Consider the following 26,616-nt stretch of genomic DNA (forward strand, 5'->3'; position numbering starts at 1 on the left):
GTGTCTCTAACCTGGATAGCACAGACGATGTATTCAAAACACTTTATTAAAGGTATGTAGCTGAGGGTCAGAAAATTGTAGAATCCACTTTATAAAGGCCAATATGTGTAAATAAAAGTATTACTTCAGTCTTTTTCTGCTAGTTGAAAGAAATTATATATTTAAGAAACAAGAGATTTGATTTGTTTTTGTAGCAAATGTATCAGGATTAGTTGTGAGATATTCATAGTTCATTCATGAGCATGTTAGCTCAGTGCTTCCTGAAGGTCATGGTCATTAGCTCTGGTCCTTAAAGGTCTGCTGATCTTATTTAGTTTCACTGAATCATAGTGTGATTTATTCTACATGTCTGTGAGATAGTGCAAGTTTTTTAAAAAAAAAGGAAAAAAAGTCCAAAGATTCTTGCAGTAAATTAAAAAAATAAAAGGAGCACTTCAGCCCAGATTCAAATAAATATGTGGCCGTGATACATGCAGGCACAGTTTAATGAATACACATGTAGAGTTCAAATCTTTTTGCCTAAATATACAAAGTCAGGAGGAGAATTTTTATGCAAGGTGTGTAATATGACATCAGAGATGCCTGTGGTAATGAAGAACAAACTTTGTTTTACCACATGACATGATGATGATAGAAACACTGAGCTAAATAAGGACAAAAAAGACAAGCTTTAGTTAGACAGCTGATGTGCTAAGATAACGACACATTAGGTGATGGCACGGCTAACGAGCAAGCTCATTGACATATCTTTTAAATGGCACACAACTTCCCTTCGTTTTCTGAATTTGTATGCTTCCATAACCACAATGTATGAAATTCTTAAGAAGTTAGAAAATCATTGATTCACGTTTTTAATTTTGAGAGTAAAAATGGTGGGCTAAGAGTGAAAATATATGTGTGTATATATATATATATATATATATATATATATATATATATAATGATAATAACCCCAACATCATAGTGAGAAGAATCAAGGATGTCACACCTAACAAATTTCTTAATAAGAAAGAGTGTAATGGCAACTTGCCCCGAGATAACAGCGATTATTCTTATCTCTAACGATAAGAATCTTCACATTTTAATTTGTCTCTCGTCTGGATACAAATAATCAGCACAAAACAAAAGTCATTTCTCTCAGTCAACTACAATTCATTAATGAAAGACTGGAAAATAATAATAAATTTAATCAGGTAGAAACACAGCTTCATATTAAAACAGAAAACATCATCAATTTTTCCAAAAAATGGGCAGCATTTGGGAAAATAGTTTTAAAGAAATGAACCCAGCCCAAACCTAAAAGAGTGAAGAAGCGGTAGTTCTCAGATATTCTATTTATGATAGATTCTTTAAGGTTAATTGTGTATTTCTTTTATCAAAGTTGAATTTATATTCTTTGTCATTTCTGAAGTTGTAGTTCCTTCAGTGTGTAGGTATGTCGCCCACTGCAGAAATGCTTTCGTTACGGCCTCTATTCTGCCAATTAAAGAGCGCAACGTGACCCAACAGATTAGTTTTAATGACAGGCTTCTAACCTCGGCTAAGCATGGCAAAAGGCACAAGGGGGCTAATAGTTTGATGAGCAGTTCATCAGCACTGATTAAGAGGGTGGGATGACAAGATAATCCAGAGGTGGCACAGTCATTATCAGTGACCAGAAAAGAACAAATTAGCTGATTAAACGGCGTCCCGCCCTGCCAATGCCAAGCAGGCAGGAGGGAGGGGCTCTCATGAGTGATGGATGAGGAGGGGCGGAGGAAGTGTTTATGTCGCCCGCCAGCAGACTTGTCACTGAATGAGTGAAGTGTCTTCATCAATTTGGTGCCATTACCATGTCAAAAGGAGAGGATGGTGCTTAAAGGAGGGGAACAGGTTGGGGGAGGAGGGGAACAGAGAGGCCATCTGCATACTACAAGCTTATTCATTTCCCCACACACACACACTCCTCGCTCCCTCAGCTCCTCCCCTTCCCCCCTTCGAGCAGACCAGTTTACCGTAAGGCTGTTTAATTTTCCTGAAATAGGGCTCTGACAGCTGTGTCATGCTGATGAGAAGGTGTTGAGCAGAGTGGCAGCCTGTCACATCTCATTTATCTCAGCTCTGATACTGCTGAACCTCCTCCTCCTCCTCCTCTTCCTCATCTGCCTTCACCTCCTCTTCACTGATCCACCCTGTGAGATGTCGGAACCTTTTCCCAAATAAAGGCAGTAGTTGCAGTCTGTTAAACTGCTTGTGCGTGTATGTGGGGAGGGGCATGGATTGACGTTGGAAAAGGACAAAAGTAATAACTGGGAGCTGTTTTTTATTTCACCTGCATTGATTGTTATAGGTCTCTTTATCGTCTGACCCGGCACAATTATGCCAATTGGAAAGCGCAGTGACACTGCGAGGTTGTGGGGACAGTAAAATGAACCACAGAAAGTAAGAGGGGAGGATTAAAGGGTGTGTGTGTTTGAGAAAGGTGGAGTAAAGATGAAGTAGATGAGAGTAGGAATAGCTTGCTGCTGGGATATGCATCACTTAGGATGTATTACTCTGCACAGAGAAGGACAACAATTTAAATGTTTGTGATGTCATTTCCACCTGTCACTCATGTCAGGGAGCGATAAATGTGGAGCCATTACATAAATGAGATGTTGACGTGACCCTCGGTATGCATGTATGCATGCAGACACACACGCTTGTATCTCTTTACTTGAATGTAAATGGAATACCAATCCAATTTCAGACCTAAATCAAGGGTTTGCTGTTTCGAAACCCTGTTGCTCCTTACTCCCTCATCCAGGTCTGAAATCTCTCCCGCCCACTACACTCTGCTTATAAAAAGCGCCTGGTCCTAAGTTGCCACAGTGTCTTCTCTTCTGTACGTAGTGCTCCAGTGGTGGATTGAACGGCCAAGTAAAAATTCCCTTTCCCCTGTACTAAATGAAATTCATGCGACTGATGATATTGACTATGAGGCTGTTGATGTTGAATTAAAGAAAACCTTTACACTTCCATTTCATGAAGCAGCTGCAGAGGAGAGTGTCCGTCAATAACTTACTCCCACACTCTCTATGACTTGCAAACAAACATTTATTGGCGTCGTTTTAGTACTAGACCTTCAACAGGCAAACCGTTTGTTAAAACAAGCCTAATCCTAAATATGTCAGTTTGTAAGTTTTAGTTCAGGGTCCAATAAAGGTCAAATAAAGGTCATCATAATCCAAACACTGAATCATTAACGTCGAAGTAGATCAAAATGATAAAACACACATTGTAGTGATATAGTATCCGATGAGACTCTGACATTGTTTCCTCCCGTCTAGATCTTTGACCTTGTTGTGCTTCCTTTCAGAAGTATGCTAGTTTTATAGTTGTTTAAGTTCACAGAGGCACAGGTAATGAACATCGCTTCGTATGTTTACGTACTAAGTAGATGCCATGCATACAGGTTTCTAGCCATGGCTCATTTTCAACCCTTGTCTCTAGCTTGGCCTTTGTTGAACAGAATCATTGGACATAAAGAAATGATAGAAACATTGTAGAACAGAAATACTTTTGTCCCTACAAGAACAACATCAAATGATTTCTCGAAAGCAAGTCTCTTTTTTTCTCTGCTTTGTAAACCTAAAGCAACACTATTCAGGAATAAATGAGTATTTTGCATGTTAGCATCCCTACAACATCTGTTGTAATTTGCTCTCACAAGCTCATTTAAAGCGAGTTTAAAGTTTGATTTTGTCTGTCCTCTTCTGTTCACTCTCTTTTTTCTCTTCTCAGCTTCTTCTGTGAAACATTAGAGATCATCAATGCCTTTATCTTATTCAATTGTTTTGATGTTTTAATTAAAGAGTATCATTCCATTTAGATTGTACTCAAAGCTAAATCTTCTAATTGTTGCACATTTTTCTACACACTAACACATCTGTAGCTTTACTGATGTGCAGACATGCAGGTTCACGTGTAACCTTCACAAACAGTGGATGGAGCCGCTGTGACTACGCCTCAGCTCGGGACTTTATTAATGATGCCAGCCGCTTTGATGCTGTCAGTGAGACATATTACTGTGCTCTTAACCCTGCTTTGAACCCAGCGTGCCACACAAGAGCCAGCTGTGTGCCTATTGATACCCGTGCAAACACATTAATGCCACTTTATTCCCAGTCATTTCTGAACGAGTGAAGGAAGGACACATTTATTCTGAGTCAGTTTATATGTCACTCACACTGAAACAGGCAGGGTAACACAAGGTCAAAAGTTCAGTGAAGGCACACAAAGGTGAAGGAGGACAAGCAGCATCATCTTATGTTCATTAGATCAACAGCACTGGGAGAGCAAATACAGTTATAATAACTCTATTTTGTTTCAATATGACATTTCTTATGTTTAAATGTGTTGATTTGTTAGTTTGTAGGGACATAAATTCTAAATTTTGAGCAGTTTTCAGACATTTACTCCTGAAAATGTCTTGAACATTTTGGATATACTGCACCTCACAGTATACGTTTTCCTTTTGAGGGGGATCTCAAAAGGTAAATGGATGAAATGGAAGAGGTGGGCAGAGAATCAGTTTGATGCTATAATTAAAAAAACGTTACCTAAAGTTAAACCCATTTAAAACATAATGAAAAGAGCAGAGAAGAACATAATGACAAACAAGAAAAGGCGATAGAGCTGTTTATGTAAATTCAGTTGGTACTGGTTATGCACAAACAGTACATACAGTCTATGTTGTGCGCTGTTCGCAGCACATAAACGTCACCGCCCCCTAACGCCACAATACGGCTTTTTGCATGTCCGAGCAGCACACCACTAAAATGTCAAGACATTTGTAGGTGAAAGTTTGAAAGCACTATCAGTGTACAAACATGTACACATGAAAAAACTAGTATGCATATAATCCTATAAATGGCAGTGCCTCTATATAAAAAAACGTTTTTCAATCCTCTGGTTTATAGAGTAATAGTTGTACAAGAGCTTCACAGCACGTCATCCAATAGAATACAACAACCAACATTTTCACCACTGAGGAGGGATATGTAGGCAGCAGAGGGGAGTTTGGGTTGGAAGGTCAGAGTCTCTCCTGCTAGAAGGGGGAGGTAGTCGTTGTAGGTAGGTGGGTATATGTGGAGGGGGAATTTAATTAGAGCAAGTGCCTTCACCCCCTCTGGTCTCCTGCTCCGTGTTACTACTAGCTGCCAAGGGTTAACTGGGCTGATAGATGGGATCAGTCACACTTTAACACCAATACATGCACACCTGCTTCGTAGAGAGGGGGGTGCCTCGGGATTCCAACAAAATAGGTGAAGATAGAGCTCTTGATAGTACAGAAGTTTTATTTGCTTCTTGACCACTTCATCGCCAGAAGTGACTCGATTCATGCTCATCTTACACTAAGAATAATACTTAAAGATCAGTATATGGCATTACTGTTCAAATATTTAGGTTTAAACAAGCCAGTAGAAAAGCTTTGTCGATGGCATGTCGGCTGTGAGGTATTTTCCTCTTCATCCCAACTCAAACCAAACGATGACATGGATTGATTGAATGTTGTACACATATTCTTTGTTTTCCAGTGAATTACTTCAGCTGGCTGCAGTCACACCTTCCCTTGAGCAACAACCAGATCTTGACATAATGAAAAACGTTGCATTTATTTGTAAATTGTCATCATAATAATATACAATAACAGTTAAATGTTGTTCTCCAAAACAATAATTAAAGCCTCAGGATTACCTGTCTCCTCACCATAGTCCCCTGTTTTAGAGTCAAAGACACAAAAAGAGTCACTTTTCCCTTCACTCATAAATCTCTGCAAATCAATTGACAATCTCATCAGCCTCGGCTGTACTGAGAGTTTGTTGCTAATGTATTAAATGTCTGCATGCTAACATATAAATGAAGACCGAGGGACATTGAAAACAGTTTGCTTTAAATAGGGATTGCAATTAATTAAGCATGTTATAAACCTAACGCCTTATTAAAGTGACATACAGACAGGAGTGTGACTTCAGACACTTAGTCTTGTTTATGTTACATTCTCAGTTAAGTTCAAGAACAAATTCTTGAGTGTATTCAAAAGGCTTCACCTGAGAGTATTGAGCTTGCTGTATGTCTTTGCTAACAGGAATATTAGCGTCTCCACAAGGTGAATTATATTTTTTTATTTCTCAAATTTTAGACTTGGCGACTTCGGCTTTACTGTTAGTACTTCTATGAGAACTCGGGTGAGTGAGTGAAGGTGTGTTTGGTGATAGAACACCAGTTTGTGTATTTCCATAAATCTACAGTCTCAATCAAAGCCGACGCTGGTCCATTAATAACCTAGTGTGATCGGCCTGACGACAGAGCACAATGCACCTAATGGAACAATTTATTTCCATAATGCTGCATTGTCAGAATGAGCAGACATCCTCGGGGAGGGTGATCAGAGGAGAGCGAAGGAGAGAGAGCAAGTAAAAGGACACTGAAGGACAGCACAGGAAAAGTCAGTGAGTTTTGAAAACATTGTTTTAACATCTTGTCACGCTCTTACTCCTAACCAAGTGGGTTTTTTTTATCCTCAGAGAATTTAAATAAATATCAACTATGTCTAACTTTATGACTTCAGGAATTTTGCCACAGGCAAACAGAGAAAGTAAAAGTAGATGAGACATGCACCTGCGAAAACACCTGTTGACTCCAAGGTTCACCAAAATTGCAACCTGGGTTCAATTTGAAAAAAAAGGATAGCATCCTGCTGAACACTGCTGCTCTCAAATAGTCTGACCAAAGCATGAAAAATGACATTTATGGTCTGGAAATATAATATATTAATACGCATTAATGATTAAAAAAATGATGATGTGCATGTAATTAAAACAGTAGCGAAAGAAAGAAGGACACAGGCTAACATTTGTTTTGGGCACAGTGTGAGACAGAGCAGAAGACATATTACTTAGTGACCACTTCATCATCTCCTCTTGTCACGACTCCTGTCGTAACAGCCAATTATGAGAATGCTAACTCCTCAGTTGGATCTGAGCAGAATGACACCTCTGATACTTTTCTTAACACTCTCAACCCATCAGTGCAGCTCGAGCAAACATCCCACACAGTGCTAATCTCATAAGGATTTATGCACAGAACTCAAAGTGAATAATCATGACATTACGCTTTGTAAATATGTCCGTTTCTAAACCTTTGAGACACAAGAAACAAGACTGTTGACTTACTGTTGCTCTCTTCTAAAAGAAAGTTGCAAAGTGCTTTTTAACCAACAACTGCAGAAGATACACAGAAAAAACACAGGAAACAAAAACACATTATGGACTCAAGTTACAGCCATAAAATTAAAAAAAAAAGCACAAATAAAGTTCCCCTAAGTTCAAAATCAGTATCAGTGAGAATCTTTACCTAGTCGCAGTTTAGATTAGAGAACATATAAAAGTATACAACCCTGTGTTGGTTTATTCAAAGGAAGTGTCAAATATCAAACCTAAATTACAAACAAAATCTTACATGTATGAGATGCGTAGAATATAAGAAATAAAAAAAACAGGCGCTAGTTTAGTCCCTACAGGACCGGGTCAGAGGGGAGTCCTTAAAGGAATTAAAAGTTGATCTTCGGTGTACAAGGCCGGGGTTCTGATCACGGTTGATAATGCTGTGAAGTGAGAGGTTAGATTGGCGTAATTTTGAAAGACTCATCTTCTTTCAAGATTTACCAGGTTCAGCACATATCTAATCTCAGTGAGATGAAGTATTTGACCTTCTTATTTGTAACAGGCTGACTAAAAATGATTTAGGCCCCCTTAAAGATTTAGCACATGTAGTTTATTGGGAGGAGGGGCAGCTTATTCAAACCAATTAGCACGCTGACAGAGAGATATGAGCTCCTGACCTCTCCAACCTTGCAGTCATAAATAGAACAAACATAATGAACGAGGAGCGGAGATCAGACAAGTGAATGAGACAGAGACGACTGTATTCAAAACACTTTAAAACTTGTATTGTTCCCTCTCAGTTGGCGTGAAAGATATTGTGCTAATGAGTCAATAAACACAACATCTATAGAAGACTTTGGTTTGAATGAAGACCTTTAGGACTGGACCGTATCAGTTAGAAAGTTATTGAAAGTCAAAAAGGCTCACTCAGACGTGAGTTTCGTGAGGTTTTTCCTCATCTTCACCAGTGAAATGCGTCCACACATAGGTAAACGAATAGAAACCGTTTTATTTTTACTTCATATTTTGACCGTTTCAGTCACTTCATCACAGCTGTGGTGCTGAAGGAGTCGTGGTGGCCACACTCTGTTACACCTCTGACGACATTTTCATCAATTGAGAGCCATTAAAATCCAACACAATGCTGTGATTTACCTCTGCTATAACTTCAAAGATTGACAAATCTCAACTGCACTCCATTAGACTATTGACAAAGCCATTGACTGATCAGTTCATTTCAATGTTTTGATATTGATCACATCCTAACAGAAATGACCTAATGTGAGTTGGCAGTACCAACATTTAAGGAAATTAATTTGCTTAAAAGATTAGCCTGATACCTAAATGAACTTGTCCCCAAATCTGCATGGTTTGTGTCAGACACAGTTTACGGCAACTGCTCGAAGTAACTCGAAGAATCAACCTAAAAATAACGTTTTGGTGAGATAAAGAAATGTAGAAGCGTAATAACCAGGATATTGTTCTGTAACCTGCAGCAACTGTCTGTACTTAAAGTTGTGCCGTACAATATTTTTTTTCTTGGACTATTTCATGAAAATATGGGCCAATCATTTTTTTTGTTCTTAAGGGCTTTTTGGTTTACCTTAACATTTTGCTGATTTATTAGGATTCTAGAACTTTCTCTGTCTGATCTTTTAATTAAGAAAAAAACATTTAAAAACCCAAATAAAGGCTATTCAATAGTGTTGAAATATGTGGTTGAACTATGACAGACTGTTTCCATTAGTCAGTTGCAACTGTTGTAAAAAAACAAAGTTTTTTCAGCAATAGCACCTTAATCAGAGCTGTTTTTATACAGTTAATGCTCGACAAACTCAAGCAATGAAATGTTTTTTTTATTGAAAAATTAAACATCTTTTTTTTACTTCAACTGTACTTTTTCTCTGTCCCTCTCTACTTCCCGACCTTTGCTTGGAGTTAATTTGTAAATAGGGCAATAAGAGGACATGACCAGAGCTCTAATGACAGTCAGTGATTTTTCACATGGAATACAAAATGTTATAGTGGGCCTGTAAGCCCATTAGACAAGGACATTGAAATGTAAATGTAGATGTAGTGTGGTGCATAGTGGAATTGAAACAAGCTAAATTGCATTTAAAATGATTTTTAAAACAGTGTTGATCTGCAGAAATGGAGAAGCAGAGAGAGCAAACAGCCAACTGACGGAGATCTTCAAAGCACTTGATGGCTCTGAATGTCCTCATAAGTGGGCAGATAATGCACAGAGTAGAGGGAAGCTGAGATAGCAGGGTGAAAGTAATGATGTGTTGTTGAGGCTGATAAGGTGTATTTATCTCTTATTTCCCATGTCCATGCACAATGGGGCCCTTGTATAGGTGATAGTAAAATACAAGGCTGTTAGATGGAAGGACCCATTAAATGGTCATAAAACTCACACTGTACTGGTTTATGTTGAAAGGAAGCTTTTGTCTTCATTGTGAAAAATATCAAAAGGTGAAGAGGAGGAAGATTGCATAGTCTCAAGGTTGGAATTCCCCACTTTAGATGTAAAACAGTCGGCAAACATGTGCTTTTATCTGGCACACTTTATTTGAAGTTTATCAATTGTGTCCTGTATAATATGTTTCCATAAATATGCCATAAATAGTCCTTCATTCAGAAAGTGTTGCATCATTTATTTGATCAACAGATACAAACAAAGTGTTACTTATACCATAAAAGTCAGGCTATTATCTCACAGTTAGAGGCCTGTTTTACTTTTGTGTAATACTCAATAACAATTGGCTTCTTGCAGTCATTACACGGCTCATGAGTTTAAAGTTATTTCTCTGCTTCAGAAGTCACGTCTAGTTGCTAGCTAAGAAACCATGTTTACTTTCCAATTAAAACACATTGTTTATTGATCTTCCACCAATACATCCTTAAACAACATCTGTTGGACTTTGAGTTTCACAGCCACACAGGAATAAATCTTTTATTGAATCAATCCCAAGTTTGGGTGATTGTGGCTCAACGTTTGTTGTCGTCGAACACCTTATGTGAGCTGTATCTAGGCCACATATGGTCAAGTCAAATCTTAAACCTGTTTTGTTGATGCAGAATTAAACTAATATGGGCTAATTTGGAATTTAACAAGTTATAGTTTTCACATGTTTATAGTTTATGATTGTATTTAAAAGCAATACATTGAAATGCTTCAAAAGGCAGACAACATGTGGAGACGTTTAAACTCTTAAATCTGTGGTCACTTAACCTTGGAAACATTTGTCATTTTTTGGCACTTCCTGAAACAAGTGATGCTACTTTTGTTTTTTTCTTGGGAGAACACTTTTACAAAGTCCCGTTTATTGGCAATCCTGACAGCTTTAGAAAAGCGACAAACATCACAACTCTTTTTCTCATTATACATAAAAAGCATGAAACATGCTTTGCCTGTTTAAAAAAATGTTGCTTTGGGACTGGTTTCTGACCCAGGACCATTGGAACCTCAAGGTGCTATACAGGCTCGTACACATTGCGTGCTGTCTCTTCAGTTAATCTGCTGATCTCATAACTCAAGTTGCTTCTATACTTTCCATCCACAGTGTACGTTGGATGCAAATGCAACAGTGGGATTTGTAGTTTTTACTAGTTGTCAGGTGGGGGCATACAGCAAAAGACAGACAAAGGGAGATTCACATGCAGTGGGCAGGATGTCATATGGCAAAGCTCAATATTGGTTAATAAATGATGGGGAGAGAGGGTACAGAGACCAAGCAGAAAGGTAAAACTCGAGTAAATTACTTTTATCTCCTTAATGAGACACCATTAATTTTGCTCTCAAGGTCCTGCAGTAAGCAGGCTGATTTATAGTCTGCCTTTAACTTTGTGGGAATTAGTCTAATTACCAGAGGTTCAGAGAGCTGATTTCACTTCACTTCACAGAAAGCACATTGTGCTCCTGAATCATTTATCACAGCTGCGGTTTGGATGCTGTGCTGAAGGCCTGATTGGGAAACAGTAACCTGTTTAACAGTGTCCCTGAAAACAGATACTGGAATGCACACACACACACACACACACACACACACACACACACACACACACATAGACACAACATTTTAACAATCAGGAGTATTACCTCAACTGGAAAGGTACCTTAGAGAATCAATGCATTTAGGCAGACAGACAACCAGACAGGTTGTTAGACAGTCTTACTAGATCTCAAATTTGGAAATCATTAATAGCTTCGGACAGAAAAATAAAAACACAAGAAAATGTACATTGACATTCATACAAAAAATATGTAGATCAAAGAACAACTAGGTCAACGGTAACTTATTAGATGAACATAAAACGTTAAGACGATGAAAACATATAAAAAATACAATAGCTAAGACAAAAGTATTAGAATACACCATAATTTCAATTAAATTCACATATATATACAACACAAAGATTTGAGTGTTTTTATGTGCAGTTAAGTGTGATTTTTTTTCTTTGAAGAGCAGAATTTCTGCAGGAAATTAAAAAAACATGTATTTTAAGCATGGTATCATCTGTCATTATCAGACTGTTAATATGTAGCCCCTCTAGAAACTCTGTGTGACTTCAGCTCCTGAACTTTATTTTCTCTGAGCAGAAAGAGGGGTCTTATCAGTGGGTTAAATAAACCAGTGACCTAGAGGGAGTTTATACTGTGCTGACTAGGCCGGCATAGAGAGAGCACAAAAGCACTTCTGTATTAGTTTAAGGACAGTGTGCATTGCCTGAAAGCTGTGGTAATGATTGAAAAATATGCCTGTAATTGCTGATAAGCCCTTTAATGTTTCAGTAAACTCCTGCCGGCCGCTTTGTTTACTGATGCTAAGTCATCGGTAAACTCTGACTTTGTAGTGTAACGTCAAATGCCGGCGGTCTCTTTGAATCGATTGTTTTCTCACGGTGCAAGGGTGTGCACTGTGTCCTGAGAGCTCTGCAAGAGGGTTCAAAAGGGCATATGCAGGTGAAGACATGTGTAAAGAGGAAGGATAGGACGAAAAAAAGGGTTCAGGCCTTACAAGGAGATTATAAAAAAAACGTTACTCTGCGCTTCCGCCTGAAGTTGGTCAATCTGTGTCTCGCGATAACCTTCGAAATGAGGAAGGTGTATACTTTAAAAAAAATAGTTGTATGAATAAATAATATCTATCACTGCTTATATGCCCACATTCAGAGTCATTAGATCTCCTCAAGGAGAACAACATTTCCCTTTAATTTAATTTTTGCGCTTTTGTCATCAGTGCCAGGTGACGGATTTAACCAGGGTCCGGCTATTTAAATTACCTTCAAATCATAAAAGCAGGTCCACTGGGGGGGGGAGAATCAAGCAGAATGCAGCTCTGATTTCACCGGAGCAAATTACCTTTCTATCAGCGCCTGAGACAGCGGTAACCTGCCTGATAGAGAGCTGAGGGCGAGAGCGAGAGGTGGGCGGGCCTGCTGGGGCGCTCCAATCTTCTGGAGGTCAAGTCAACGCGCGCGCACTTGCACCAGCCAATTACATATCATGAGTGGGGGTCTTGGGGAGATTCTGTTTTATTCATATAAGCAGAATGGATTTCAATTTCCTGAGAAACACGATTTAGAGCCTGTAGGGTGGAGGTAGAAGCTGTTGTCTGGATTAGACCGTGGCACACACCATGCTCATGTTTGTTACTTAAAGTGTTTGGCATTTGAAGGGATAAACCAATGTGGCAGCTTCATTTAGAGAAGTATCCAACACCTTATTTATCTTCAAGACCAAATTGTTTGCCATTGGATTAGAAGTTATAGGAGAAAGATTTTACACTTAAAGATAGTGTGAAATGAACTATTTGTTTCAGGCTTAATGCAACATAATAATTTTTTTAAGTAATCAATGGGTAAAAATGCATGAAGTTCCCATAGCCTTATCTCTCTTTAAATGATTTGTTTTGTCATAGCACCATGGACTAACAGGTCGCATCTCAAGTATCATTCAGTTAAACACCAGGAGAATTAAGACATGCAAAAGGTCAGGTGTCCTGCAATGCACCACTTGCACACCTCAGCGTTTACATTCATTTTACATTAATAAAGCTAACATGACATTATTTGGTTTGGATATTTTCAGACAGTCTTTTACATTTGATGAGCCCAAAAAAAGGACAAAATAAAATAGCGTGTATTTCTCATACTGTAAATATAACGTATTTCTCCACGAGAACTCTTTGAAATATCCTTTAACCATTCATTATGGAACATTACATTCGCTCTTAATAGCCTATTAAAAACAATTACGATTCGTTTTTAAATTAAGGAGGTTTGTAGATTCGTCCCATTCTTTGGCCTTGATAGTAATCACTTTCAACATAATGATTCGTTTAAATATAATCGTTATACGTTCAAGATAAAGTTTCTCTAGGTCCTTTGCAGGTTTCATATTCAGTATAATAGTTTATTGAAGTAAAAAAAAAAAAAAAAAAAAGGGAAAAAAAGCTCAATTAAATGTTCTAGATAAAAAAGATCTTCCAACCACTCGTGACTGACTGCTGCACCATGATTAGTTTTTTTGTTTACCTATATTGTGACTTAGAGGAGACTAAACGATCATTTCAGACCCTCATAATGCTTCTCTGGTTTTCAAGTTTTCATTCATCAGTTTACCTCAAACAAAGGACCAATTAATTTACAGTCTCTCTCATCTGCCAGATCATCACACTTTGTTACTGTTAGTGTGCAAATCTTTGTTTTAAACTCGAGTGGCATCGGTGTGGCTGAGGATTTAATACCATAATATTTTTTACAGAAATTCAGAGGTATCCAATCACCTTAAAAGTGCTGAAAAACAGCCAGTGTTTGGTGCTAAGGTGTGCAGTATGTTTCCAGCGTTCATAATTAGTTTGGTGCAAAGCGGTGCATAAATAATTCTTAGTTTACGGTAAGGTATTATCTGCAATCGGTGGACAGTCTGAGGAGCTGGCAGTAAGATAGATACTGAAAATACAATTGGCCAATCTTCTAATGTACCTTGGCGCTTTGATGCAGTTGGAGGTGTTTGCAGGCGGGACAGGGGTTGGACATTACCTCACTCTGAATGCTTTCTGGGGGAGAAACGAGCGAGTAATTAGCTGATTAGAGGCCCGTCAGAGCAGCTCAGCCTGCAGCCAATCAGCTCACAGCGGCCTGCAGGGGTGGAGGAGGATAGCCGATGGAGTCAGGCTACCTCTGGAAAGTTAGTGTTAAACATCAGGACGGATGAATTGATACAGACTGACATCTGTAGGAGCCATAGTGAATAAGGAAGCAGGCGGAGGGACGCGCATGGAAACACAGTTAAAAAAAAAAAAGATAATATAAGGACCTAAATGTTGGGATATGAATTAGCAATGCATTAATCCGTACTTTTGGGCATATCAATAGTTTGTCTACATAGATAAGAACTTATGAGTTGGTGAGTGAAGGGGCTCCACTGTCCGCGCGCTGACGCACGGTACAGGTGCGCTCCTGCAAATCTTGACGCGTTGGTGTTTTTGAAGACTCTGCAGTCGTCCTGCGTGAATCCATGATGGAAAAATCAAGAAACTTCAGAATTGACGCTTTGCTTGCTGATAAGACTAACCGTGGCAACAGAGACCTCTCCCCGGGTCTGAGCAGCGACAGTCCCGCAGGCAGCCCGGTCTCCTGCCGCCGTGCTGACACCCCGTCTCCACGGGCCGCCGTGCAACTGCAGACCGGAATTATCCCCAAACCGGGCGTGCTAAATCTTCCGCATCCAGGACTCGCTGCGATCCCCGGCATGTATCCTGCACCCATGTACCCTCTTTCCGCGCTGGGTGGGCAGCATCCCGCATTCGCATACACCGGGTTCACTCAGTTTACGCAGACCTACCCAGAGCACCTGAAGGCGGCAGCCATGGCGGGATATCTGCCGCTGGAGCACTGGATTCGCGCCGGGATCACGATGCCACGACTGCCGGATTACAGCTGTAAGTATATAGCTGTGATCTTTTAAGTTTTCTTATGGGCCTGAGACGTCCAGACAATTGAACAGCTTTTACATTCCTTACAGACACTTGTTAACTGGTTTCTGTTATCACTTCTGCAGAAAGATTAAATCAGGGTGTTTGACTTCTGAACCGCAGAGGTTATAAAACTGACTGAACATGAACAATTATTGTCAGAGTAGGTCAGATGTGGAAAAACCTGCTCTCTATATATTTTTTTTAAATATTTTTACTTTCATTATTAGGCTGTTATTACGTTTATTATTAAGCTATTAGTATTAGCCTATTAGTATTACTATTAGCTGTACATTCGTTTGTATTAAGCCTATTATAGATATTATTATTAGGCTATAGTGTACCAAAATAACGTTAAGTAGGCTTTTTCAACAATTGTCTTTTTTTTGTTTGTAAATTTAGAATTTCCTGAAAAAATGTTTACTATTAAAGAGACAGTTTCCAGTTGTCTATTATTACAAGAGGCACATTTGTTTTTGTTAATTGAAAATCAATCCGTAATAAATTAATAATATCATGTCAATCAGTAATATAATAATTTAAAACCTGTTTTATAAATGCAGATAGTCCCAGGCATGCCTTGTATGATGTTTTATTCAAAGAATTAGGAGTCCCTTGTAATGTTATTTTCAAAACAGCCCCACATCCTTTTGTACTCGCTTGTTTCAGTTTGCTGAAGCCTGCAACTCTGTGTCATATTTTAATTCCGGCCCATTTATCTTTCTATAAACGCCACCCGGATGAAAATTGTCTTTGTGAGATGAAGAAACTATAAACAAACACCTTAAACCGTTCTGTAGTTCATCAATAAAAACCCCAAAGCCTTCATTGAATTTTCATTAAGTTAATGGCATGCCTGTGTTTTTATGGCCCCTGTGCCCGCTTCTGCCGTGTCCCCCGTCAACAATAAACTGGAGTAAAGCTATTATAGTTAATGATGGCCCGAGAGTGCGGCCATATGTGGCTTGTTCCAACCAACAAAATACACTCAACTTCCTGTGTCCTTGAATACTTCTGTATAAGATATATCTATAAAACCAGTGATAGTGCAAATGTGGCCAAATATAAGACTTGAATCTTCTTGAAAGGCTGATGACTTTTTCAGTTTATCTATAAAATATTTAAAAAGAAAGAAAAAACGTGCATTGTGATAAATGTGAATGTGTGAAATAAGAAAGACATTTATTAATAACAACATAAATTGACATATGTTGATGATGATTTTGCTCTTCCTCCCTCAGCGGGCCCTCAGTCTGGTCTGTTGGGGAAGTGCCGGAGGCCGCGCACCGCCTTCACCAGTCAGCAGCTGCTGGAGCTGGAAAACCAGTTTAAGCTTAACAAGTACCTATCCAGACCCAAACGCTTCGAGGTGGCCACCTCACTCATGCTGACTGAGACACAGGTAAAAGACACATACAGGTCCTCTTAAGAAGACAAAACTCTACAATTTACAGGGAGATCAGCTTTCAAGCAGGCCAGTCACAGCATTGTCATCTATTATGATTTTAACACTTGTCCTCCATAGAGCTGACAATATAGAGTATCATATAGACTATATAGAGCACATAGAGTTGAGATGTGTGCACAGGTGTGGGACATTTGATCAAGTAAAAGGTATCCCTCAAACATCAGCAATAGTGTTTGCAGACACACTCCTATAACAAACGTCCATGCAGATCTTCTCCATCAATAGCTGAATGTACGAATGTTTTCGATAAGTGGTTTGCCCCTTGTCCAAGAAATGCAGAATTAAATTATGAGTCACAGTCAAATAATTTTGAAAAACGCTAAAAAATATACCAACAAAATCAAGTGCTTCATGTTTAAAGATAACATTTATGGTACATTATAGACATCAATGGAAAATTAAAACAAGCAATGAGTCTGTGACTTTTTTAAGGAGTCTGATAAATTAATCTCTAAAATGACTGAATGTAGAAATTTTTTTTTTATTCTTTTGTTTTTTTACATTATTTAAAAGGGAGGTTGAATTTCACAAAATGGAACTAAAAGACCAGTAGATTTTTTTGTTAAAATTAGCTGTCAGTTTTATGTACGTAAAGTGCATGCTACAGATTTCTCATATTTTTAAATTAGAACAGTGTTGAAACACCAAGAAAAAAAGAGAAACTTCAGGCAGAGAAAACTGAGGATGGACCATTCCCTGAGGACTGGAATAATATAGAACTAAAGGCTTAACAAAAAGGAAACTTAAAGACAGATTTTCTGTTTCATGATGGAATAAATACACACATTTTTTCATAATTGGAAAAGATTACTGCTGGTCTTAAAAAAGACATCTGATAAACACATTTTCTTGCCTCTATCTTCTCTCTGCAGGTAAAGATCTGGTTCCAGAATCGAAGGATGAAATGGAAACGCAGCCGGAAAGCAAAGGAGCAGGCCACCGCCTCGGCCCAGTCAGAGGCTCAGAGACTGCGCAGCGGAGGAAAAACAACCACAGACAAATCTGATGATAGTGGACAGGCTGTGAATCCAGATGACGCAGGGGAAGACCTTGATCTGGACGATGGGGATGAAGAGGAAGATGAGGAAGAGGAGGTAGACGAGGAGGGCTCTCAGAATGGTTTCCGTCTTTCCTCGGGTAACAGAGTCGGGGTGCCACGATCCACAGACTTCCTGCAGCGTAGCACAGATGATGGCTACAGTCCGCACAGCCCTTTTTCTGATGACGAGCTGGAGGGGGTGCAGGTAGGAGGAGGTGACAGGAAGATTGGGGCCGGACTGTGAAAAGACACCCAGGAAACACTGGTTTGAATTGAAGAGACATTTTGACGGGACATTTCTGTGTTTGTGGTCACTAGAAAAGACAGACCTTTGTCTGGGCTGCTCTCTGAATGTTTTTTGTTCATTAGACAAAGACAATTTAATAGAATTGCAATTATTAATGCAGCTTCCAAACCAATACATAGGCTGTATAAACTATCTGTGAATAAATCCTCTCGAAGTACTGTACATTTTTTTGTAGCATGCTGAAAATGTCACTACTGTGTTTCCATCTAAATTAAGCTGTTGTTGTTTACATTGACCTGTCTCATCTTCTGAAAGATGGAGCTCTATATCCAGTAAACCCACATGCTGAATGTGCGTTGAGAGATTGTACAGTCGATGCAGCTTCCACTGCATCATAAAGACATAAAAAGTCAAAGCAGATTAAACTGTGTGGTGTCGTGACTGAATAAACAGCTGCTTCTCTGCTACTGTTCCGAACATCCCGTTTTACTTTGATGCTTACTATGTGAATATTGATGGGGTTTTTTATTTGTTCCTGATGATGTTATGTATTTGTTCTTGTCACTTACATTAAATGAGCTTAATTTATTTGAATGATTGCAAAGATGAATCTTTTGTGTACTTATCTGAAACGTGTCTGTGGTGGAACCATGAAATAAAAAAAAGTAACCGCATAAGAAAATTAAAAAGAGCTGAAAAAAAGATTTCATCTTTTTACTTTTTTTGGCAAGTTGAATGAATTCACAGTCTCCTCCTAAAAATGCTTGTAAGATGATGAATAAAAGAATGTAAAAACAAAAACATTGTTGTCATTACTAATTGATGCTTTGAGTTCTTTGCTTTATAAGCAGGAAAACATGCTTGCAAAGACTTGGCTTTTTTTGTTTTGAAGGTGCAATGATTTAAAGCCATATTTTGGCTGATTTTTGCCTTTCTTAGATAAAACAGATGATGACAGAACAGAAACCTTTGGAAGGATACAGCAAAGGGATGAGGTTGAATTCAAACTCACGGCCTCTGTGACAAGGACTAAAGCCTCTTTAAATTGGGAGCTTTTCATCCAGCACTTCTAGTGCAACATTAACCAAATTTCCCATTTTAGTTAAACAAGTTCTATAACATTTGCTTATTAGTACTCAACCTGAGTTACAACTGAGTGGAACGTTTTGCACGTGTTTGTTCAAAACACTCAAAAAAAGAAGTTCTTTCCTAATACAGCTGAAGGGTTCAATGTTTGATATTAAATGAATTTTGGATGACCAAGATTTTAAATTAGCAGGCAGCAATAATTTCAATAGCAATAATTTCACTCAGAACCACAAAGTTGAACCTGTAGGTGGAGCTAGAGGAAAAGTCTGGGATCAATAAGGTCAATGGGATTCATCCTCCTGGAACCATGAATGTCTAAACAAAATGTAGAGAACATTTTTTAGATATTTTAGTCTATTTCAGTTGGAACCAAAAAGGAAGAAAACTTTATAAGTTGTAGTCAAAATGTAAAATATGGTTATGGTTCAACCTGATACTAATCATAAATAAATGATTCATGTTGTAATAAACTATCTAGTGTTTGAAAAAAGGGTTCACTTATCCTTCAGCTCATTTCTAATCATTCACAGCGAGCAGCAAGTCTGTTAGCAAAGTAAAAGCGATTCTCGGCCATTTTACAGGTTTAAATTTATTATGAAGGCTCTCAGATATTAATTACTCTGTGGGGTTTACTGATGGCCAAATAATTAAGTTAATGAAGAGGGAGTAAAGCAATCAAAAGCCTGATGGTGATGTCACACAGGGCCATTTTAATTTCCAAGAGCAACAGCATGATGAGTGTGTGTAAGTGCGGCGGGGCTTTTTATTGGGCATCCATGTAAAGGGTTGTGATTAAAGAGCAGACTGGAGGACACGCAGTATGGTGTCATTTAGCCCCCTTTTAGACCACAGTCACATGTTTATATGGACATTAAATGCAGTCTTGAAAGACACTAGACACTGGGCCGTGCAGCAAAAGACGAGCCAAAAAAGCAGGGTTTTTAATATTTGAGGGTTGCAATAATGGATTTTAAGCATGAACTGAATCTTCAGTAGTGTTTAAAGTCATAGTCATATAAAAACTGTTTTTCAAGGAATTAAAATAACTTTAATTGAAGTTGAGTGTGAACCTATTGCAATCTAAAAACCAGCAGAGCAGGGACATGTCCAGACTTTTTGTACAGGAGTGGCTCAATTGGGACACTGACTTGTGCAGGCACAGATGAATGATGAACATTTGTTAACCCCTTCTGTTTATGTTTCTGTTCACGTTGGCTACACAAATGGTGGCTAATAAGATTTCAAGGGGGCCTTGCCACCCTTCCTCACCCCTCTGGACACAGAGATAAGGCAAATTAGTCCACTAATGTGATGATGATACTAAACGAATCACCACTCCTTCTGGGTTGCCATTTCCTATTCTTGCTGGATTTTCATCTTCAACATTAAATTCTCAATTCTGGACTTGCCATCTTCTTGCAAAGAACAAAACAAAAACTTAACATACTGATTCTGGAATGAAGATTTTTAAACTGGTGGACAAATTAGAAATGTTAAGAAATTAAGAAATGCTGGACCTGTGCTAACTCTGCCAAGGGAATTATGGGGGATTAAACATCATTGAAACGTATTCCAGGCCCTGGTCACTGTGGTATAAACCAGTTGAGTTCCTTGAAATTTTCCTATATTTTTCTCGTTCTCGGTTCTTATCAGTTTTCTCCACAGAGCCTATTAGCACACAGTAGCTTCCAACTAAACAATATGGCCGACGTTAAGTTTCAATTCTGGCAATAAGGTCCCGCCCACTAATCTGTGATTGGTCTGTAGCTTCAGTGGTTGAAAACATGAAGTGGTCATGAAGTTCTTATCTTCTAGCAACTTCTTCCTGTGATGCAATATGGCCATTTCTGCGTCACTAGAAGAATCCTTTCAGGCAAAGAAAAATGTGTTTTTCAAGTCTCAGGGCAAAATGAGGACTGAATGCACAACCAGTCAACAATACTACCAGGTTTCTAATGATACAAAGCTTAATGCAAATGGGTGAAGTATCCATTTAAAACAATGATATGCTGGTGCAAAACAGATTTATTTAGGTGCTAGGTTGTCCTTAGAAAAGTCAGGTAAAACAAGGGACACAAAGGAGAGCGAAAAGTCCACCACTTAAAACGTAAGAGTTAAAAAAGAAAATCTCTCAGCTCCACCAAAATAAAACAATAAGTAATTTGTCTCAATCTTCTGCAACTGACTATGCATGCTGCTTCCTCCACTCATTGGAGGATCATTTGAATAGAGAAGGACACACATATAGAGGACATGTGCTACACATAGAAACCTGCTTCATCAACATGCATCGGATTTTGAAACTACAAATTACATGGTAGTTCTTATTGAGCTCTTATTTTATTTTTTAAACATCCTCAGTAACACTAGCTTGTCTAGAGTCAGCAAACAGCAATTAACAAACTATGTCCCAACTTCATCAAATATTCTTTTAACTCAGGCTTCCAGTTGTTTCAACTTGAAGGACCTTGAGGAATTTGTCTTTGAACTTTCCAGACGTGATTTACTGAGGCGAGCAGAATACACAAGCCTTCAGACTGAAGCTCTGTCAAACTGCAGCTTTTAATTTGGCTGATGAAAAATCATGGGAATCAATAGGAGCTCATTTAGTTGTGCGACTTGTCAGCTGTGTGACAAATGCCATTTGGCCTGTTTTATGACCCAGGCCTCTCTGACACAGTACAAAAATCACAGCTAATTGATAAGGCAGTGCAGCAATATATAAGGGTCATTGATTCTGTTTCTCTTCTAATTTAATCTGAATATACCAGTCATGTTGATTAAAAATACCCCTGCGTAATTTACAGTTATAGTAGTGCTGATAATGCTGTCAGTTTTTAGCCAGACTAAAGTGCTGAAGGCCTCCGTGCGTGTCCTGTTTTAACCAATAATGCATAGTGAGCCTGTGTGTTTCTATAAAAATGCTTCACTGTCTATTGAATCACTCAAGTCACCCCTGAGATGTCAGCTGTTACCAGAAACTCCCATTTTCATAGTTAGACAAATAAATCGGCCTCTTTTTGCTTTGTTGGCTCATAAATCTGAAAACCCTTAAAAAATTTACACCCTGTAGTTTAATCAATCAGCAAAATGTCGGCCTCATTACGTAAATATGAACAGATTGTGCGATCTTTTAACGTAATCACACGGACTGGTGCAGGTTTCCAGGGCCCTGTTCTGTCACTTAACTAATGGGGGAGTCAGGGACTGAGTGACAGGACCCAATAAATTCACATCTGTCGGACTTAAAACGCTGTTCAAAAGCATGGAAAAGGCTCAGTATTTTGCCAATAAACTTTATTGAAAGGGGCGTGGCCCGTTGGGGGAGGTATGTGTTAGTGGGCGTCATTTATTGTTGCAAGAAATGTTTGACACAGACGTTTTATCAATGATAGCGCTTATGGTATTCTTGTTCTTGGACCTTACTGTGTTGTAAGGTCCAATGTTGTATCCAATTCTCCTGAGCTATAGAGATTATTATTGAGATTATTATTATTATTTTGTACTTTAAGTCTGCGTCATTTTATTCTCAGTAAAATTCTATTTATTTGGACATGGGCTCAATGCAAGCCATACAATTTTTTTTTTAAGGTTTCATTTACCAAAGAGTAGCAGAAATTCAGAAAACTAAAAAATATTTACAAACAAAAAAATGCATTAAACCTATCAATAAAGAAAATACTTCCCAGGATGTAAAAAATACTGAAAAAAATAACACTAAAACTTTAACATCCTCATTTTTGAATTGTAGCATAATGTTAGTAAGCCATGTTAAATGAATTACTCTGGCGACGTGTGACACAAATATAGTGTGGATCTAAAATGTGCAAAAATGTGCCATGACCTTTGTGCAAATGTCAGCACGTTGTTTCATGGGAAGACTGGAAAGTAAACCTTTATAAGCATATAGACTGTTAACAAATGTGCTGGCTTCATTGGCTAACAACAGGGCTAATGTTGCCCTCTTGTGGCCAAATGAGTTATTTCACTTCTCCCACTACATTTTGAGCACACACACATGCGTTTGTTAAATTGAAGGAACGTAATAACTAATGATACTGTGAGGATTGACGTCTTAAAGTTTGAACAGCTATACAAATAGTCTACACAACAGCCTATATTGACGGTCCACATCCAGTGTGGGTTTCTCTCCTTTCCTGCAGATACAATTGGATGAAAACGCACATTTCCTGGTTTGTGTGTCTGGGGGCGGGCAGACCTCATTAGGGCGGGACTTTGTGGTTTTGAAGCACATGAACCTTCATGATTTGTGTCAGCCTCCAGTGGATCAGCCCTGCAAAGTTTGTCAGTTCACTTGAGTGAAGACGACTGATCAGAAACTCTCCTGTCATCCAGGCGGACTGCTGACTTACACTGTGATCGTGAACATGGCGCCTTCAGAGCTCGGTAAGAGCCCCCCCTTTTTTTAAATTCAAATTCAATTAATTCTCCTTCGTCACTATAAAGTTTTGTTCCAGAGCATGCAGGATGTTAGCCTGGCTAACATTAGCCAACGTGGTCCTGGTAAACCATCCATTAACTTTTGTTTTACAGCTGCAGAATTTGGGGGAAAAAAATGTTTGTAACTCTCCTTCTTCTTGTCCTCGCAGCACTTTTGAGTGTGTCGGACAAAACCGGACTTGTGGACTTTGCTAAAAGGCTAGTGGATGTGGGTCTGTCTCTGGTGGCCTCAGGTGGCACAGCTAAAGCCCTGCGAGATGCTAAACTGGCTGTCAGGTAGGTGCTGAGGCTAATCTGAAAGTTACAAGTTAATTAAACGTGCAGCTGCAGCGATGAGAGATTCAGATTAAATCAAAAAATGTCACTAAAAACAATTCAGGTTATCTTCAACCAAAACACTGCGCTTTATCTGCAAACAGCACTTACTATGCACCTTGATTTTTTGTTTTTTGTTTTATAATGCTGCTGCATATACACTTTAGTATATGCTGCATTTGACTACAATAGTTCCCCCAGCTATATATCATATTCCTTAAATTCAGTAGCACGTCGCCTTCTCTAACCTGTCAGCGCCTCTGCTCTGTGTCAGGGATGTGTCTGAGCTGACTGGACATCCAGAGATGCTGGGGGGCAGAGTGAAGACCCTCCATCCTGCAGTCCATGGAGGAATCCTGGCCAGGAAAACTCCCACTGACTCGGCAGACATGGAGAAATTGGGCTACAGTCTGGTCAGGTGAGAGAAGCAGATAATCCATGTGTAGATTTAAAAGCACAGAAAGACACATTAATACGTACGTTTATATATTGACTTTAAACAGAGGGGAGAAAGCTGAATTGGACTTAATTATCACACAACCTGTAGAGTAAAAGAGCATGTGTGACCTGTTAAGTTAATATGGCCATATGACCTGCTGTGTGCAATTAGAAAGCACGTGGAGACAATAATTAGCAAGCTGCTGCCTCTGCTTGTAACACTGTCTTGTGACTCTCATTTGTTTGAGGTAATGTGATCAGAGATGTCGCAGTGTTATCATCACTGGTGAATAAACACAGATAGAAATGATCCGTTTCTCTGTGTTTCCTTTCCAAAGTCTGTTTTCTTCATCAACATTTGTTCTCTCTTGTTATCAGTCAGTAAAGCGTGATCAGTCAGTAGATGGGTATGTGTAGCGCCTTTTGTTCAGGTACTTAAAAAGTGTGTGGATGAAAGGATCAGGTAAGGAGCTCACACTGTGGGAGATTTACACAAACAGTTAATTCGACGATCGAGTCGGCTGTTGTGCTACGATATTGAAGTTAAATAGGGATGATGTAAGTAGTCTGTCATAATTGCACTTTGACAGCCAGAATGGTAAGAAGTGCAACGTGTTTTCTCTTCCACAGCTGCACATTTGGACTCGTGTGCCGCTGCATGAAGCCTAGTACTTAATGTTTCTCCAAACAGATGTTGATCTTTGGGACTATGGTAACATGTATTCTGTTTGTCTTTTGAAGAGTGGTGGTGTGCAACCTCTACCCATTTGTGAAGACCGTCTCCAGCCCGAATGTTACTGTTGAAGATGCTGTTGAGCAGATAGATATCGGTGAGCTGTGAGGAGATTGTGTGCGAGTTTCTAAATGTAAAGCTACACTTAATTAACAAAGTGATGCTTTTAAATCCAAATTCCCAACAATAATTTCTTTATACATTTATCTGTTCTTCTTTTAATAATGTATATTGAGGCCAAGTGTTTTTGTTTGCTTTGTTCCCAGGTGGCGTCACTCTTCTGCGAGCAGCGGCCAAGAATCACGCCCGGGTTACCATTGTGTGTGATCCTGCTGATTATGCGTTGGTTGCCGAGGAAATGCAGAGTTCAGGAGACAAAGATACAACCCTGGAAACTCGCAGGACTCTTGCTCTCAAAGTAACCTTCTCCACTCTCCCACCGTTTTCACTTAAAAGTTTATGAGCTGAAGCAGTCGTGTGTGTGTGAAGACCTGGAACACAAAGCACGTCCATGTTCTCAAATGACTCCTTTTTAAAAATGTGTTAGACAACTCTTTTTCAAATTATTTCAGTAATGTTTTTTGTTTTTTTTGATCAAACGTGGATGACATCCAGCTTCTCAGATACACATTTGGGTTTTTTAATAAATGAATAACCAAGAAATTAAACACAACCTTGATTGATACAAAAATACCTACAAATGCACCTTCAGGTGCTGCAGTTTATTAATTTGATTCTATCTTGTTCTAGTCTTGCTGTTTGTCTTGTATTGACCCTTTAGGCAAAGTTCAGTGAGGCTGCACTGATGTTGTAATGTCAGCTCAGGTAGAGAGTTTAACATTCGACAACCTGAACTTTCAACTCATAGACCCACTGAAGTGTTCTTTGTTTCATTGCTATGCTTTGCGATGATACCTGTTCTATGAAAATGAGGAAGTCGTCGTATGATCTGCAGCCCTGTATTTACTTCACAAGCGTCAAGTGATGAGTTGTAAATACTCTTGAGGGTTTGAGCCTTCGCTGCGGTGCAGAGTAGAAGTTGATGTGGTGTTTTTTTTTTTCTCATCCTGCTGTCTCTTCAGGCGTTCACGCACACTGCGCAGTATGATGAGGCCATATCAGACTACTTCAGAGGTCAGCACAGCCGAGGTGTTTCCCAGCTGTCTCTGCGCTACGGCATGAACCCTCACCAAGCTCCTGCACAGCTGTACACCCTGCGCCCAGCCCTGCCCCTCAAAGGTACAATGTCTCAACTGACCTGAATACCACATTCCCTTCTTTGCTTTCAGGGAGAGATTTGATGGATAAAAAAACAGTATAAAGTTTGGTAACCATTTGATATTTTACATCAGATTATGTTAAACGAGTCTAAGACACAAGGTTATGAGGCATATCTTGAAAAGTGCTAATTGTCTCACAATAGCTGGAAACTTCAAATCATTTCACCTTTAATGTCATTGGTTTTGTCCCTCTTCCTTTTTTTTTTTCCCTGCACCCTCTCAGTGGTCAATGGTTCCCCCGGCTTCATTAACCTCTGTGACGCTCTGAACGCCTGGCAGCTGGTCAGAGAGTTAAAGAACGCCCTCGGCATGGCTGCCGCCGCCTCCTTCAAACACGTCAGCCCTGCTGGTAAGACTCATGGAAATGCTGGTAAATA

At 39.1% G+C, this 26,616-nt stretch overlaps 2 protein-coding genes across 2 annotated transcripts in view; both read left to right on the forward strand.

Annotated features, from left to right (window-relative positions):
- atic (5-aminoimidazole-4-carboxamide ribonucleotide formyltransferase/IMP cyclohydrolase) overlaps positions 1-26,616 on the forward strand; it is a 74,189-nt gene that overhangs the window by 45,207 nt on the left and 2,366 nt on the right. The window contains exons 2-8 of the mRNA XM_079339106.1: positions 23,321-23,419; positions 23,623-23,749; positions 24,063-24,206; positions 24,968-25,056; positions 25,226-25,377; positions 26,042-26,198; positions 26,463-26,588. Of these exons, the coding sequence (XP_079195232.1) occupies positions 23,401-23,419; positions 23,623-23,749; positions 24,063-24,206; positions 24,968-25,056; positions 25,226-25,377; positions 26,042-26,198; positions 26,463-26,588 (814 nt within the window). The 5' untranslated portion in view covers positions 23,321-23,400. The remainder of the gene's footprint in view (positions 1-23,320; positions 23,420-23,622; positions 23,750-24,062; positions 24,207-24,967; positions 25,057-25,225; positions 25,378-26,041; positions 26,199-26,462; positions 26,589-26,616) is intronic.
- mnx2b (motor neuron and pancreas homeobox 2b) lies at positions 14,713-18,052 on the forward strand (the record flags this gene model as incomplete). Its single annotated transcript, XM_079339107.1, has 3 exons — positions 14,713-15,136; positions 16,411-16,571; positions 17,510-18,052. 3 exons carry the CDS (start codon positions 14,713-14,715, stop codon positions 17,918-17,920), a joined length of 996 nt encoding a protein of 331 aa, XP_079195233.1. The 3' UTR covers positions 17,921-18,052.

Source organism: Symphodus melops (genome assembly GCF_947650265.1).
Source record: "Symphodus melops genome assembly, chromosome: 3".
NCBI classification, from domain to species: domain Eukaryota; kingdom Metazoa; phylum Chordata; class Actinopteri; order Labriformes; family Labridae; genus Symphodus; species Symphodus melops.